Source organism: Lissotriton helveticus, chromosome 7 (genome assembly GCF_964261635.1).
Source record: "Lissotriton helveticus chromosome 7, aLisHel1.1, whole genome shotgun sequence".
NCBI lineage: Eukaryota > Metazoa > Chordata > Amphibia > Caudata > Salamandridae > Lissotriton > Lissotriton helveticus.
The window spans coordinates 1,621,503,185-1,621,520,859 of NC_136068.1; the positions used below are offsets into that span (position 1 = coordinate 1,621,503,185).

Sequence of the window (17,675 nt, forward strand, 5' to 3'; positions counted from 1 at the left end):
GTATCTCCGGTGTACGTAAAGATTCGGTAAAAATTACGGAATCGGTAAAAAATAGCGAATCCGAAGGTATCGGTAAAAAAAAAAAAATCCGAAACCCCAATACCGATTCATAAATACCAAATCGGTAAATACCGATTCGGTAATTTAAAAAATCTGAATTTGATGAATCAGCTAATACTGTGCATCCCAATTACCTCCCAAACAGGAAGTGGCCACACCCAGACTGCTGCACTGAACCTGGAGCTGACTGTGAGGCAGCTAGCTGAGCAGAGGAGCCAGGAGCAACACAGCCTCTCTTTTTTACCAAAAAAACCCAAACCTTGGAAAATGGCAAACCAGGAGAGAGAGAAGGAGGGAGCAGAAAGAAAAAGGAACGCGAAGTTCAGTGAGGAGCTGGAGGTCCTCATTGAAGACGTCAGCAAGGACCATGAGAAGATTTTTGGCAAGCAGTCCCTCCATGTGCCAGAGTCTCAGAAAAGACAGATTTGGCTTGGGATCCAGAGCAAGATAAATGCCATTGGGGTCACCCAGCGCTCCATTGAGGACAATAAGAAAAGGTGGTACGACCTGGGAAAGACAGTGAAGGCAAGGATGGCGGCAAGGCAGAGGCAGGCCAGCAAAACTGATGGAGGGAGGAGCAGAGCACCTACACCAACTGCTCTGGAGCTCATGGTAGAGCCACCCTCCAGCCGGAGAGTCTGAGTGGCGTTGGTGACGCAGACAACTCTGCCAGAGCTGCCAGCAAACAGGGTAAGATGCATGCCCAGCATGCTGTGCTTCCTCCTCCCCAACCCCAATCCCCAGAGAGGCATAGGGACTCCCACTCGAGTCCATGTTTTACTCATAACCTGCAATGCATCATGGGAGATGTAGTCATAAGAAACACATGTTCAGAACAGTCAGTCTAGCAAACCCAAAAGCATGTTACAGCAATTAGCAAGCAAAGGATAGTCAGTGTGATTGGCAGGCATAATGTTTCATGCAATGCAAATGCTGCCAGATAAGTGAGTATATCTTCATTCTGTCATTAAAGGGAAGACATCTCGCAGTGCAGCAGAGGGGAGCAGAGGGAAGGCATCCAGGCCAGAGGGGAGACAACAGGAGGAGGAGCAGTCACCTGCAGGGCACACAACCACCGCACCACCACCACCACCAACAACTTCTCCATCCCCACCATCACCACAGCTCCAGACAACACCGCCATCACCACCAACACCATACCCACTGCCACAATGTAAATGTAAATGTAAATGTATTTCGATTTATATAGCGCACAAATCACCCAGGGGTCTCAAGGCGCTTGCTTAGGGAACCCGTCCTGGTATTCCCCTGTGAGATACCCCGGCAGGGTATTCACAAGGTGAAAGCCAGGCATCCCGCCGCGAGGGGCCGTAGTAGAGATTAAGCAAGCTATTGCCCAGAGTCGCAGAGTATGACCCCGTGAGTCGAGTAGGCACCGGAGCGAGAATTGTCGAGTCCGTGAAATTTTTGAGCCCGAGACCCGCCGAGGCGGGGAATCGAACCCTGGTCCACGGCTGATCTCAGCTTCCGGGTCTGCCGCCTCTAACCACTGAGCCACGCTCCACCACAATCAACACCACCACAGTCAGTCAGGAGGCATGCCGTGGCCACCCTCCAGCAGATGGAGGTGTCGGAGGAGGAGAGCACAGGGGGCCAACAGTCACCAGTGGCTGAGCTCGGCAACATGGAAAGATCTGAGACACCATCAGAGCGCGCCCACACATCCTCCAGAAGCCACAGGGCAAGAGCAGCCAGTCCTCCAATCTCGGACCAAGGTGACAGTGTGTTCGCTGGGCTGGAAGGCAACATGCTGAAGGTCCAGCGCCTGCAATGGAGAGCGATGCGGTCAATGCAAAGGGAGATGTCACACATGAATGTGCACATGCACAGAATTAAAAAGGGAATCAGTGCAATTAACAACACCATGTCTGAGGGCATGAGTGATGTGGCGTCGGCTGTGAGGCAGCTCAGCAGCAAGTTTGAGGAGGACCACCTGTCTAGGCGCAGGGAGAGGCACAGACTTGATGCAAACACCAAGGCGGTGGACCGGCTGTCCACTGCTACCTCCCTTATGTGCAGACGGTCAATAGCCATGCAGGAGGAGATGGCACACTGTAGTAGGGATATGGCTAGGGGGATGGTGACAATGACTTCAGCACTTGAACTGCTGCAAACCGAGAAGGTGGCCACTACAGCAGAGGGGGGGGGGTACAGTGAGGAGGCTACTAGCCATAGTAGTATTACGCCCTCTCCCACCGAGACCAGGAGTCGCAGCGAACGCCACAGCGCTGACCAGGGACATACTGGCAGTGCGGACAGTGGGACCAAGGAACGTTGCAGTGCAGCGCGTGGGCGTAGGAAAAAGAGCCAACCAGGATATGGTACTTATGAAATGGGTGATGTAACCCATGTCTGTATGGACACTGGTTTTGATCTTGGTGGTGTGCTTTGATCATTAAACATCATCAGTCAAATAGAGTAACTGACTATGTCTCCTTACTCACTCAGAAATAGTTGCGTGTTATCTCAGCTCGTCTGTGTCTCCCATCCGGTGCTACTGCCACACCAGCTGCGCAGGGCTGTGGCTGTGGATTGTCCTCGCCCTCGTCCTCAGAGTCAGTTAGTTCTACTGCTGTTCCTTCCTTTGTGGCAAGGTTATGTAGCATTGCACATGTTGCTATTATTTTGCAGGAGATGATGGGGCGGTACTGACGTGCACCTCTACTTTTGTGGAGGCACTGGAACCTGCTTTTTAGCAGTCCAAAGGTGCACTCCACAACGTTGCGTGTGCTTTTATGGGCCACATTGTATCTCCTGTCCCTTGGGGTTGATGGGTTGAGATATGGGGTTAGTAGGAAAGACTGTGACCTAAATGTAAAAGAAAGTGCCATTAATTTTTGTCACGAATACGTTAATCCAAGGTATACATCAGGGTGTGTCACATTGATTTACCTAGTAGGTATCCTTCTCCGAATTCACCAGCAGCCAGACGTGTATAGATCCCACTGTTCCTGAATATGTAGGAGTCGTGGGTACTCCCTGGGAATTTTGCAACAATGTTAGTGATGATGAAGTTTGCATCACATATCACCTGCACGTTGATGGAGTGAGTGGATTTGCAGTTGCAGTAAATGTATTCTGTAGCTGCTGGTGGGCAGATTGATCTGTGGGTCCCATCGATGCAGCCTATTACATGTGGGAACTGTGCCTTTTGGTAGTAATCCAGCTTGGTCTTCTACAACTCCGCCAGTGTGCTGGGGAAGCATATGTAATGATGCATTCTGGCCATCATGGCGTCCAGGAAGGTGTTGAAAAAATGGGATAGGCAGCTCTGTGACACACCACCTGCAGCGGCAATTACACCCTGGTAACTTCCTGATGCCAGGAGGTGCAGGCAACAGAGTACCTGTACGTGGGTGGGTATTGCGTGCGCCCTTGGTGTCTGTTGCTTCCGGACCGGTATGGTTCCAGGTCCCGTATCAAGTCAAGGATGGTGTGTGGGTGTAGCCTGTACCTGTCATGGATTTCTGGCTCAGTCAATTGGAACGGTGTGACACGCAGTCTGTACAAACGCTCTTCCCGTCTCCAAAACCTCACTCCCACTGCTCACAAACGTAGCCGCCTTGCTATGACGTAGAGGGCCGCGATTGTGTTCACACTGTTGCATTTTGGGGCTGTTTTTATGCACTGCACCTGATTACCACCTGCTCTGGGTCAGTGGTAATTAATGATTCTTTAATACCGAATTTGGACAAATTTGGTATTACCAAATTTTGCTACATCGCAATTCCGAATTTTTACCGATTTCTTATTTACCGATTCTGTATTTTTTTGTTTCGGTGTTCACTGATCGGTAAATAAGGAATCGGTAACTGTTTCCCTTTAATTTACCGATTCGTTATTACCGATGGCATTCAGTAATACCTACATCGCACAGGGCTAAATACCGGTCGGTAAAGCTGAAATTTACCGAATTTCGGCTTTACAAACCGGTATTTAGCCACCTACATCTAGCCCTAAGTGCCAGAGGTTACAATTGTGAGAATTGAGCTACAATATTTGCAGCAGTATATGTGAAGTGCTTCGGCACACCGTCTATGACTGTACTGCCCTCCGTGATGAAGTGGTCACGCTGTCGAGTTAGAAATGAGGCTTGTCGGAGTGTTTGACTTAGTTTCTGATCTAATCCTTGCCAATGTCAAGGGGGATGCAGTTAACTTTCAGGTGTCTAATGCTTTGCGCCTTCTTCCGGACGCGAGAAACACAGAGCGTTACCGAAAATCATTGCGGAGGATTATAGGAAAGTTGGCTGCAATAGTTTGGGTGTTAAGCCTTTTGCTAATTCAGCAGCACAACCGCAAATTCAGATGGCTAAGTCTACTAAAGATGACCGTCCACATTTTCCAAAGCAGAATTGGAATGGTAAAAAGCAGGGGAAGCAGCAGCAGAAACAAGGGTTGTGTCTTGCATCACCAGTTACGGTGTCTACTGGGCGCACATATGATTTGCACAAAATTTAGGTCTCCTGATAATTTTAGGTTCCTGATCAACGTTCTCCTCGTTCCTCACAGGAAACACCAGGCTCACCAGCCGGTGGAGGAGAATAGGTCGGGGTGCTCCACAAGGATGTGAGAAGCCCCGCCTGGCTGACGGTAAAGGCAAGCAGGACGACTTTCCACGTCAACGCCCTCAGTTTAAAAAAAAGAAAGTTGCTGCATTAACCGCAAGGTATGCCACATATAGTGGGAACACAGCTTTGGAACCTGACATGGGCACTCACGCTGCTGGTCAGCGCAGGTTACAATAGTGCAGCAAGCACTGCGTCCATATCTGAAGGCAACAGCGACTGACACGTTTATTACCGTGGAAACCGCTGACACTAGAGTGGCACCCTCTAACAGACTATATGCAATAGTTATTTGAGTGAAGGTGACATACAACGTGTAATAAAAGGGAATTTTTTGGGGGAAAATCTGACTTCTACATATGACATTTTGTTAGCAGAGGCAGACTGGCCCCCGCCTTTCGTTTTGGCCGCTCTGAGAGGGGAGGAGGTAATCCTCCCTAGTTTCACACACACTGTGCCCAAGGAGCAGGCGCAGAACTTTGCAGAAGAGTGGGCTCTGGTGCTTGCACCGGCGTTGTACCGCACTCAGGTGGGTTGGGATAAACTTTCGCCCAGCCAAGCGATTCCATTGCGGTCTATGCCACAGCCACAGCCACAATCCCAATATCCTATGCGGCGGGAAGCGAAGGCTCCAGTGGCGGAAATCCTTGACCAATTGGAATATCAAGGAGTAATTGAGACATGTGTGTCACCCATGAATAATCCTCTTTTCACTGTAACCACGCCTGATGGGTCGTACCGCTTGGTTTTGGATTATCGGCATTTAAACTCTCATTGTCGTACATGTGCAAAACAGAACACCCACAGTTCTGCACTAGTGGATAATCTTGTGCGTAAAAGGTTTAAAACCAGACTTGACTTTTCCAATGGCTTTTTAGTCATAACCTGTCCTCTCTCATTAGTCAATGGACAGCGTTTACTTCTGGCGGCAAACAAAAACAATTCAAAAGATTAGCCATGGGCTACAAAAACAGCCCAGGCCTCTTTGCCGCCTATGTCGTCTCTTTGTTAGACGGCATTGACCCTGATGTGTACTCGTATGTTGATGATATTTATCTCACAAACGACAAATTATGGCCGCATCTGCGTGACGTTGTCCGCATCATTGTCATGTTTGTGGACTTCGGTTACAAATTTAACTTTGCAAAATCTCATATTGCAGAGTACACAGTGTTGTTTCTGGGCTATGAGCTCAACAACGAAGGTCGAGGTTTAGCAACTCACTTCCTGGAGAAATGCGCACATTTGCGCGCTTCGACAACTCTGAAAAAGTTTCAATCTTTACTGGGCTTTTTAAATTTCGGGCGTATTCACATTCCCGAATATGCCCAGTGTATCAAGCCGCTATACTGAAGTGACAACCACACAAACCTGGTAATAAGAATTGTGCCAGGCGCAGTGGGTTTCACATACTTGACCTTTAATGAAGGAGACACAGTCCCTATTGCTTACAAGTCCCACTTGTACACCTCGGCAGAAATTCGCTTTTCAACTGTCGAGAAAGTTTTAACAGCAGTGCAGATGGCGATTCTAAAGGAAAGATCGCTGTCACAGGGGAAACACATGTTGGTTGTTACACCGTATCTTTCCCTTGAAGCAGTGACGAGAGCCAGTGTACCTAATTCGAAAGCTTTACATCCGCGTTGGATACAATGGGACACTTCACGACATCTCCGGATGCCACATTTATCTTTGATCCCTAATTGCAAATTCAGGAGTTTTTACAGTATGAATTTGTTCATCCTGCTCTTTTGTCCATGCGCCCGCTTGAGGATTACCATTGTATCATTTACACAGATGGTTCAGCTCAGCTAGCGACGGTTTCTAGGCATTCTTAAAAAGCGGCCTGCATAATAGTGGTTGGTACCATAGTGAATGGTGAATGATAGTTGTTAGAGATGAAGGGATTCAGGTAGGGGAAAACAGAGGCACATGAGGAAAATAATTCAGTGGATTGAAGGATGGGACATGGCAGGAGGATAATGTGTTGATGTGGAAGGCTTTGAGAGGATCTGTATGCGAGGGGGTAATGCACAGGGCCACGGATGTGATGCGTGAGGAGGAAAAGCAAGAGATGTGCTAGATTTGGGTTGGTGGAGGTTTAATAAAAAGGGGAAAATTAAGAATAATGTAAAAAGGAGGGAGAAAAAAGAAGAGGGGGAGAAGACAGGATAGGGAATATGGATAATGTTATGGGAGTGATATTAGATCAAATTGTCTAACAAAGAGTGAATTGAAGTGAAAGAGAGGAGGAGGTAGATGGGGTGTGGTGCAGATGAGAGAACACAGAGAGGGAAGTTCAAGATACAAATACAGGAGTGCAATGTAGTCTACCTACGGGGAGTTTAACCGAGGCTATGAAGTTCACCATTAGAGATGGCGAAGTACCCAGAGGAAGATGCAGTTTCCAAGAAAACCAAATATCTGTGGCTTTGTGGCCAACCCAAGACTTATTGACCAGTGCAGTCATAAAAGGAGCAGCAACAAGAGTGAATGGGAGCAAAACAATGGAAGTCACAGCTCATGAGGCAAAGTACCAGAGTTATCTGAGGCTGTGATGCTCACCAAGGAGCAAAAGAGGTGCAACCGATGAAAGATATAGCTTCCTAAAAACAAAAAAATAATCAAAGTCTATGTAGTTCATGTAGGTGTGACATAAATGCAACCAGTGGAAAATGCACTTCAACAATTTTTCATTGATAATCTCAAGACTCACAATTAGTTTTTTATTGAACCACTGAAATCTCCACCATGAGCGACTGAATCATAATTAGTCTTGTCCACCAGCTCTTCATCCATCAACACAAAAATGACAAACTTTAACAAGCCAGCCCCTTAATTAACCACTTGTATGCTAAGGTACCTGATATTCTCCCATGTAATTTCCATTGAAATCAATGGAAACTCCATGACGAGTTACCCTTGTCATTAGCATCCAAGTTTTAATAACCTCTCACTAACAGCCCCTTACCCACCACTACTTTGATAAACAGCATGTCTTTCGCTCCACTTAGAAGTGCCTCTTCTTAGTGTCAATTTCATCTATGAGAGAATCTGTTGTTAATAACTGTGAACCCTCCGTAGAATGTCTGATTTTACATATGAGTCTCAGGGCTATCTGTTCAATGTCTATTTAATACTTATCTCACTTCGGTTATTGCCTCTTGAGCTTTCATTCAGTGTCTACCTCATCTGTGACTGATCTTCCTGTAGTTGTCCTGAGCTTTTATGCAGCTGATTTCCCCCCTATACCTGGTCCCAATTTTCGCACAACTACATTTCCACGCTTACCTGTTCTTACGGCCAGCCGTACCACAGATCACATTGACATTCTCAAACTGGACACTGCAGACCCTCTTTTTTTCAAATGCCTTTGGGACAATAATTTCCACTGCAGTCATTATGTCCAGGTGATTGTAGTCCTTCTCGGGCTAAAGAGGAAAAAGAAAAAGAAGAAGTATGACTATACCACATGTCCCTGAGAGTTGAGGTACACCAGCATTGTTGTGGGTTTTTGGTGTGCCTGGGTGTACATCTATTGTTTTGTTCATTTGAGTGTTTCTCTAAAATATGTGTGATTGACTGTGTGTGCCTATGCTTGTGTTGTCTTCGCCAATTTTTGTAATGTATTTTTGTGTATGGCTATCCGTGTTATGGGTGTAACAATGCAGTATATATTTTTGTGTGCACCTGTATAAATGAATGGCACTGTATTTCTGTTGGTGTCCCTATAAAAGATATCCTTATCTATATTCTAAAATGGTCCATCATCCAATAAATTCACACTGCCCTGGTGTTTAGTTCACTGGCATGAGATATCATCAAATGGGAGTCTCTCTGGTTTCCTTTTGTCTGCCATTATATGTACGGGAAGTACCTCACTGCTAAACGGTTACAAGGTGGTCTTGCAAATGCCGGCCTTCGAACTGTCAGTCTGGAAACTGCTAACACTCCTACACCTATTCCCAACTGTTTGCTAAAAATCCCTCAGCCTCAACTATCCCCCCACAGCCCAATACTGGCAGCCCTACAAAAGTCCTTAGTGTAGCTGTAACCCTCAAACAAACATGCCTCAACATTTAGCCCACCAGCTGCAGCCTCTCTAACTACCACCCTGTAACTAACCACTGCCGCAGTGGCCACATACCTTCTAGAAATAAAACTAATATTCCCAGTGAGTACACATCAAACTGTTATTGCCAGACCTACTAGACATTAATCTGAATGCTATTCTACAAATGCTAACCAAACAGCTATAATCCATACAATTGTTGGACCATGACTACGATACAGACACAGTCTTCAACTAAACAGTCTACGAAGTAGCAATATTTATCTGTCAGCTAGCAACTGTAATCCTCAAGCTGGAGGCCTTCATGGATCTGGTAGGCTCCATCCAACTAAAAATCTTCACAAATTACTCAAACAACTGCAGTCTCCTTAATCCCCTAAATCCAAAAAGCCACTCTCCCACAAATTCCATATGCTGGCTGGGGCCGGACTGGGAACCCAAAGCAGTGCTGGCAATTGTGTCTGACCAGCCCTCCTGGTGTGCTGAGGCGGGGGAGGAGGAGTGTGCACGGCTGCTTTTGTTATTGCAGCAATGCTGTAAAACTGCCCCCCAGTAACAAAACCGTCCCCCACAGCTGCAAAACCAGCCCACATCCTTCCAGCCTCCGAGGGAAACGCCTGATGCCCCTTACCACCAGTCCGGCCCTGATGCTGGCTAAACTTTTTTTCTCCAGCATTTACTGTTACGAGTTTCCAACAGCTAATCCTGGGCCAGCAGTCCCCAAAATGCCAGCAGTGATATGCTATAACACAACAAACAGTGCTCTAACTACCCGTCTCATAGCTTCAAACCTCTATGACAGGTTCTATAACTTGATCAACTTGTAAACATTCACCGTCCATCCACAAACACATACAAATTACACATTGGAGTTTCTCTGGTCAACTGTAAATGCATAACCGCAACCTAACTATTAATTCTAGATGAGCTGCTCCCTTTCAAATTTGACATTAAATTCTGCAGTGAATCATGCAAAAGAGGAGATAGGAAAGCCCTTATCCTCAATTAAATATTTGCCTACCCTAAAGTGTCTTGCAACCTTATCCACTGTTTTGAAAAAAATGTATGGAACTGAGGAAAACAAGCTACTTACCTGTAACTTTGGTTCTCCAGTATTGGAAACGTTCATAGATTTCCATGCTTGTATCATTCCCCGTCGTCGGAAAGGGAGTCCCTGGTATAGATAAAATAGCAATAAAAACCATTACCAAAGCAGAAACTAGGCCTAGGCCAATTCTGTTTTTATAACATATCAACCTCTTTTTGTAAAAGAGATCAAATAAAGTGAACAACCAATCAGATCAGCCTCACCCCTTAGAACCCTCCTGTTTGAAGCTCAGAGCCTCAGATTTTCGAATGGTAATCTATAGAACCTGTTGGGAATTGGCCCCCTGTCCTGCGATATTGTAATTTGTTTGGGTTATGGGAAAAGACGATCTCCTTCCCTTCTATTTTATTTTCTGCTCCCTCCTTCCAATGTAGGTTCTGCGTGCTTGGTGGGGGCGGGTCCTCTGTAGATTTAAGGTTCTGGCATTGTCAAGCCGGCGCTTGGTTTCTCTCCCGGTCCTGTGACCTGGAAGGTCAATCCCTGTTGTGATTCCACCGGATGTCCCAGGCCTTCCTGTTGCTCCTTGCCTGACTTATGGTTTCGAAAGTCAGCGTTTTTTCCTGCATTGAGGACATCGCGTATTCATTTCCCAGGATCAAGCATTTGCTGGAATTATTTGAAAAACACCTGGATCTGTTGCCTGCAAACACTATTTGGAGGATTATTGGACAGTACAGGTAGTTTTTTTTTTTTGTGATCGAGTCCCGTTTTTTGAATCCTTTGTGCAAATTACTATCGGATACCTCGGTAGGGGCTCCTAATGGAGGGTGGCTTTTCAGGCTACGCGGCTGCGTGCCTGTGGGACACAATAGTTATCCTCTTGAGTTTTGTGATTTTTTGGCCCACGTTTTAATAAAATGATGGCTTCTACATAAGTGCACTTATATTGATAAAGAGCTGTATTTTGCGCTTTTACTCTGTGTTTTTTTGTTTACTTATCTTAGTGGTTTTTTCCCCTTTTTTGGTGATGGTTTGTTATGTGTTTATTTTTTCTCCTTTGAATATGGATGTTACAAGATAAGAAAGGATTACTGGACATTGGGTACCTGGGCTCAGTAGAGGAACATTTGATTGGAGATTTACCATTGCATGATGTTTAAAGACTCAATTGTTTAAAAAGAACTGTTGACGCCTTTCAAGAGGGTAAGAACGTATTATATATATAGAGATAGCCTGTCACCATCAAGCACATATGAATGTATGGCTGTATTAATCCCTCTATTTTGTCTTTTATCTTGTTTATTCTAGTATCCTGGGGTTACCAGTCCTTGAGCGAGGTCCAGTAATATCAACACCTTTTTGGTTTCGATTCCCCCACCATCTTCTGTTGTACTGGCCTACCGTCACTGTGACCTTTTGATTGTGTTGGTGGCTAGCCCGATAGAGGAAGAGTGGGGATAGTCACAGCTTCTGCAGTATATGGGCTTCGAGCTTGGGAACAGGACAGAACCAAAGTTACAGGTAAATAACTTCTTTTCTTACTCCAGTATTGGAACTTTCATAGATTCCCATGCTTGTATCAGAGGAGCTAGCAGTTATGAGCACATTTTCAGAACCATGATCATTATAAAACCAAGAACAAAGCAATAGTCAATTCACCATAATGACAACTTCAGTGGTCAATAAGCATTCTTAGAAATATTAGTAATTATAAACACATGAGGTTCAAAAATGTGCAAAAGCTGAAAAACAGTAAAATGGAAGGAGGGATGAAAGGGAAAGCTCACTACTACTGAAAGAGGTTCCTCAGGACTGCCTGGCCGACTGCTCTATCACTCTGCGCTGAAGAATCCAGGCAGTAATGTCTTGTAAATGTATGAGTACTGCTCCAGGTTGCTGCTCTGCAGATCTCCCGGATAGGAATTCTGGCAAAGAGGGCTGTCGAAGAAAAAATCGCCCTCGTGGAGTGAGCACAGACCCGACCTCCCAGGGGCTTACACGCTGCTCTGTGACAATACTGGATAGCGCTGGAAATCCAACAAGCAATCCCCTGCTTGAAAAGGGGAAACCCCTTTGGAGGGGCGCTAAAAGATACAAACAGTTGAGGAGACTTCCTGAAGTATTTAGTACGTTAAAGATAGAATTTTAGGCACCTCTGAATGTTCAGTGAGTGGAGTGCCTTTTCTGCCGGAGCCGTAGGACGAGGGAACAATGTTTTGAGTATGACCGACACAATCAAATGAAAGTCTGAATCCACTTTCGGTATGAACTTTGGGCTGGTACGGAGTATCACTGACCCTATTTAAACTGGAGAAAAGGTTCCTGAATAGTAAGAGCTTGCAATTCACCCATTCTCCTAGCCGAAGTCAAGGCTAGCAGAAGAGTCACCTTCCGGGAGAGGAATTTCAATTCCGCCCGGTGAATAGGTTCGAAGGGATGCTTCATGAGCTGGGTGAGAACCAAGTTAAGGTGCCAAAGAGGAGGCGGAGGCTTGACTGAAGGAAAGCCTCTGAAAAGGCCCCTGAGAAACTGTTTAATTATCCTTGCCGAACAGAGGGAAGGACCAGAATATGTGCGTCTGAAGTGAGAGCTGGCAGCAAGATGAACTTTGATGGATGAGTGAGCCAGCCCCGATTTTGCTAACGAAAGAATGTAAGGAAGAACTTCATGCGGTTCAGGAGAAAGGGGTTGGATACCCTCTTGTTGGCAACAAATGCAGAAACGCTTCTACTTCAACATTTGTCTTGTTGGTACTTGGGGCTCGTGCCTGAGAAGGTACATCTCTACATTCTGTTGAAAGGGTAAAACCAAGAAATTCTCGTTGCTCAGGAGCCATGCCGACAACTGCAGGGATTGAGGATCCGGGTGCCAGACTTGGCCCTAGGACATTGTCAGCAACGAAGGAATCGGCTGCAACTGAAGCGGAAGGTCTAGGGAGAGGAGATGCAGTTCTGTGAACCAAAACTGCAGGGGCCACGCAGGAGCTATCAAAATCATCTTGCAAGGTTCCGTTTTGAGCTTCCTGAGAAGCCTGGAGATCAGCGGAAAGGGGGAAAAGCGTAAACAAATGCACCTGACCAGGCCATCGTAAGCGATGATCCTCGATGGTGGAGCCTGCTTGCATAAAATCAGCATTTCTTGTTCTCCGGCGTGGCAAAGAGGTCTAAGGAAGACCTGCCCCATAGGTAAAAACCTTTTCCAAAGTGGACTGGTCTAGTTCCCATTCGTGGCTGACGGATTTCAGTCTGCTCAGCATGTCCGCTGTCTTGTTGAAAACGCCTGGAAGGTGCTCAGTTTTGAGCGATATCCCCTGCGGGATAGCCCACTCCCAAACTGTCTGGGCTTCTTGTGACAAAAGACGAGATCTGGTGCCGCCTTCCCTGTTTATATAATGCATGGGAGTCATATTGTCTGTACATACTAGAACTGCAGACTGCTGTATTCACGAAAGAAAAACCTGCAAGGCCAGGCAATTCGCTCGGAGCTCCAGCAGATTGATATGTAGAAGACAATGTTGGGGTAGCCCACGGCCACTTTCATGAAGTTATTATCTGAGAAGCTGGGGTGATCCTGAAGGAGAGGCCCTGAGAAATGTTTTCCTCATTCGTCCACCATGATTGGGCGTCCCTCATGAACACGGTAACGAAGAGCTTGTCTTCGAAGGATCCGTCGACTTGGCGCCACTGCAAGTCCAACTCCTCCTGGAGAGGACGCATCAGGACCTGCAGTGAGGAATTAGAAGAATGCAGGAGGAAATTGACCCTAGGAGGGACTTGTAGAGGCAAACTGAAAGTGACTGTTTTTTTAACAGTAGACGGGCCATGGCCATCAGCTTTTCTTGCCTCTCCAGGGTCGGAAAAGCTTTGTTGAGAGACCTGTCAAGAATGGCTCCCAGGAATCGGGGTGTTCTGGATGGACAGAGAATCAACTTTTCTGTGTTGAGAGTTAGCCCGAGATTGACGAAAAGGCGTGTGCACGACGCGAAAGCTCTGCTGCGTGCTTGGTAGAAGCCTTCAGACCTGATGCTGTTGTTTTTGTAGAAAAGCTCCCACAAGAGCTAATACTTTTGTAAAGATCCATGGAGCAGTTCAGAGTCCAAAACGTAGGACCTTGAACTGAAAGTGGCTCTTGGCTACTGTGAAGCGAAGGAAACTACTGTGGGCTGAACGCATGGGTATGTGAAAATATGCGTCCTCTAGATTCAATGTGGCCATGTAATCCCCTGAGTTGAAAAGACGAAGGATGTCCTGCAGAGAAACCATTTGAAATTATTATTTGATAAGTTAGGTGTTGAGCTCCCTCAGGTCTAGAATAGGGTGCCCCTTTTCTAAAGTCTTCCTGACCAGGAAGAACCGGGAGTAGAAACCCTCTCCCCGCTGAGAGAGAGGAACTGGCTCTATTGCACCTTTTAGGAGCATTTGATGGACTTCCAACCGTAGAAGACGGAGATGGTTTGACACAGTGGCGCGAGGGGGTTTGGAAGGTGGTGCATGGACTAATTCCAGGGTATGGCCGCATTGAATGATCTTTAGAACCCAACAATCCGATGTTATTTGCTGCCAGTTGTGGAAGTAATTTGAAATTCTGCCTCCCACTGGTGTTACAGGAGGAGAAGGGACAGTAGTAAGAGCCAGCAAGCCGCTATTGATGCTTAGAGGAGTCCCTCCTCTGGTGTCCTTGTCTTCCTCTGTTCTTCGACCTACAGAAAGAGGATGATTGATTTTGCCGCTGGTTATAATTTGGTCGGTAAGATTGAGAGTTTGATCCATATAAAGAATACTGTTGTTGCTGGTATCCTCCTCTGTACATTGCACTACCTCTATCTCTGGCTCCACGGAAGGGGACCTAGCGATACTGCAGAGTCCCTGAGGATTTTTTGGTTTCTGTGTCTTTCTTAATGTCCTGGAGCGCATCATCAATATGTTTTCCAAAGAGTGCCTCCCCATCAAAGGGAAGAACCAAGATCTTGTTTTGGACCTCAGGACGAAACCATGTAGCCCGCAGCCAGCCTTGGTAATGAAGGACAGCAGCGCCCGCAAGGGAGCGGAACGCCGTTGTTGCAATGTACATTGCACAATCAATTACTTCAGAAGATGTTTTCTCTCCCTCTTGAAGAATCCTCTTCGCTTCCACCTTCGCATCCACGGGCAACTGATCTAGATAGGGGAAAAGTCACGCCACATCTGGCGATCTTAGCGACCAAGTATCGCTAAGGCATCTGCCTTCTTTATCTTGAGGTGTGTTGAGGGGAGCAGAAGGATTTCTGGACTTTCTTTGGGCAGCCTGAGAGATGACTGAGTCCAGTTTAGGCTGACTGACCAGGCAGGCGGGGCTATCGTCTGGAGCCTTATATTTCTTCTCAAGGCGAGGCGGTACTGGAATAACAGTGGCTGGACTCCGCACCACTTTCAAACCTTCCTCCCAGATGTGACCAACTATTGGAATAGAGCGAACTGATTTTTTGTAAGGCTCCTTGAAGTCATAGAGGAAACATTCAGACTGCACCATAGCCATGGGCAGTTCGAATCTCTTTGAGACCCTTTCCGTTAAGTTATGGAAACCCCCAATGTCTCCGGGGGGAGAATCTACAGGCGCTGGCGAAGGAGAAGCCGGATCAGAAATTACATAGTCATCCCACTCTGCATCTGGATCTGGTATAGTGACGTTGCCCTGGTCATCATCAAAGGTATCATCCTGAATGAGAGGGACAATTGGTGGCGCATCACGAGCCACGGGCAGTGGTTGATGTGGTGGCAATAGAGGGGTAGAAGGCAATGCAGGCGGAACAGCTGTAACTGGCACCGCAACTGAAGCCGGAGATTGTGTTGGGAATCTCCGTCTATAGTCCAATAGCATATACTGCAAGTCCGTTAGTAGAGAGGAAGGCATCAAGACCATCTCCTCTGAGGAAAATCAGAAAAATGGTCAGGCGATTTAGTCGATGTTTCTTAAGTAATTTTGCCCGGCGTTGAACGCCTCTAATACCATACGAAGTTTATCAAATAAAGAGGCAGGCGCTGGAGACAGGACGACAGGAAACAAGTTTCATTCCGACGGAGCAGAACACATCAGATCGGACAACAAGGTATCGTCTCGAGGTGCTCTCTAACAGCCTCTCTGAGGCCTGGCCTTTTATACATTGGTTTACGACATGTGACCGCTCTTTATTACAATAAAGACATTGTGAAGTAATGAAAAAAAGACATCCCCGGTATCCCCCAGTTCCGGCTCATTCCAACACGTGGTTACAGTAGAGGTCCTCACCCCCCATACAATAGGAGGGGGCTATCACGCAGCTGAGTGTTCCGCTGATTCCTTTGGAATGTGTGCGCCTGATCGAATCTCAGGGGGTGGGGAGGTCATGATCAATAGTAGCTCCTTTGAAGAGGGGCGAGTGCATACAGTAGTGGGCAATAAACTGTATCCTCAGGCTAAGGGATGACCAGCGGTCCGTGCAGACAATCGGGCTCAGAGGAAGGGGTCATCAAAGGAGAGATATTCATGAAAGGAAGGATCGGTGTGGACAATCGAGCGCAGAGGAAGGGTTTATCAAAAGAGGGGTATTCATGGAAGGAAAGGAGGTGTTGGTCAGGCGCGGGGTGTGATTCCCAGAGACAGAGTCATGCGGAAGGGGGGGGTTCATGACTTGTGCATGTGAGAGCGGGGGCAGCCACGGTGCATGGGGGATGCTTGCAGGGTCAGGGAAGTGCGCTGATGATCGATCGTGAACAGGGAGACCATGGTACCTAAAATGGCTGTCGTGTATGTTCATACGTGAGTCTGAGGAATGGGCAAGATGGCGCAGATGATGTTCAGTTCACGAACTAAAATTCCACAGTCCTCCCTTTTAACATGTCTCGCCAGCTTGTCAATTCGGATCTATCCCCATAAGACCACGTATTTCTATCTCATAGAGGGGACTCATGTGCTCAGTTCTAAAGTCCAAAGTCTTAGGGCACATACAGTTAGAAATGAGTGAACACAAAGGTGGCAAACATTGAATACCTAAGCAACACCCACACAGTACCACAACTGGTATCAGTATAAATGTAAACAACCTCCATCCCCAGTCCTTGAAAGTGTCCCAAAACCAGCTTCCAAGCGACCATCCTTCTTGCTCCTGGTGAACCTCTGAGGATAGTCTGTGGAGGTGTTCGATTGCTTTGTAGACTGAAGGCGAGTTATCTGGCACGTAGGTGCAACAGCTGGAGCCGATGATGCGGCATGCTCCTCCACGGTCGGCCAGAACCACATCTAGAACAAGGCGGTTTTGAAGAGCCACCAGGCGGACTGCCTGAAGCTCAGCCGTGTTGTTAGCAAGGATGCCAGCCGTGATGTTAATGGTTGTTTCTACTGCCTGGGTCAGGTGTCGGATAGCGCGGCTATTTGCCATTGGGCCCCACAGAGGAACAAGTCCCTTCACCGCATCCAGGAACTGTGCTCCGGTGGAGTCGGCTTGTCCAATGTCTCCGGCGCGCTTTTGCCGGTGATGGTAGGCTGGGGCCACATACGTGGGGGGAAGAATGAAGGCGATGTAGCACGTACCCCTCCAACCTTTCGGGAGCCAAGTGTAAGCTTTGATGCCACAAACAAAGTACATATTCGGAGAAGCAACAAAGGAGGGGGGATCAACTGAGACCAATGTTCGGGTGATGTGGCAGGAACTGTGACCCACCAGCTGTGTTCCCTGGCCTTCGAGGCACACGAGACCTGTGACATTGATGACAGACAGGGCCACAGTCAGAGTGGCAGCCGTTCGCTTCCGCAGGTAGGAGAAGGTGGGTCTAGCTGGATTGTGGAGCACTTGCATTTCAACTCGTTCTTTGGCAGGGATGTTCATATGGAAGGCGGAACCTGAGGTCACAGGACAAAAGGGGGCAGACGTCCTTCCTGTTTTGTTCAGCCAG

The 17,675-nt window shown here is 47.1% G+C and overlaps 1 protein-coding gene across 1 annotated transcript in view; it reads right to left on the reverse strand.

Moving 5' to 3' along the window:
* Positions 1–17,675, reverse strand: part of C7H19orf81 (chromosome 7 C19orf81 homolog) — a 576,103-nt gene that overhangs the window by 146,473 nt on the left and 411,955 nt on the right. The window contains exons 5-6 of the mRNA XM_078655301.1: positions 9,814–9,894; positions 7,940–8,079 (exon numbers count right to left, since the gene is read on the reverse strand). Coding sequence (XP_078511427.1) covers positions 7,940–8,079; positions 9,814–9,894 — 221 coding nt within the window. The remainder of the gene's footprint in view (positions 1–7,939; positions 8,080–9,813; positions 9,895–17,675) is intronic.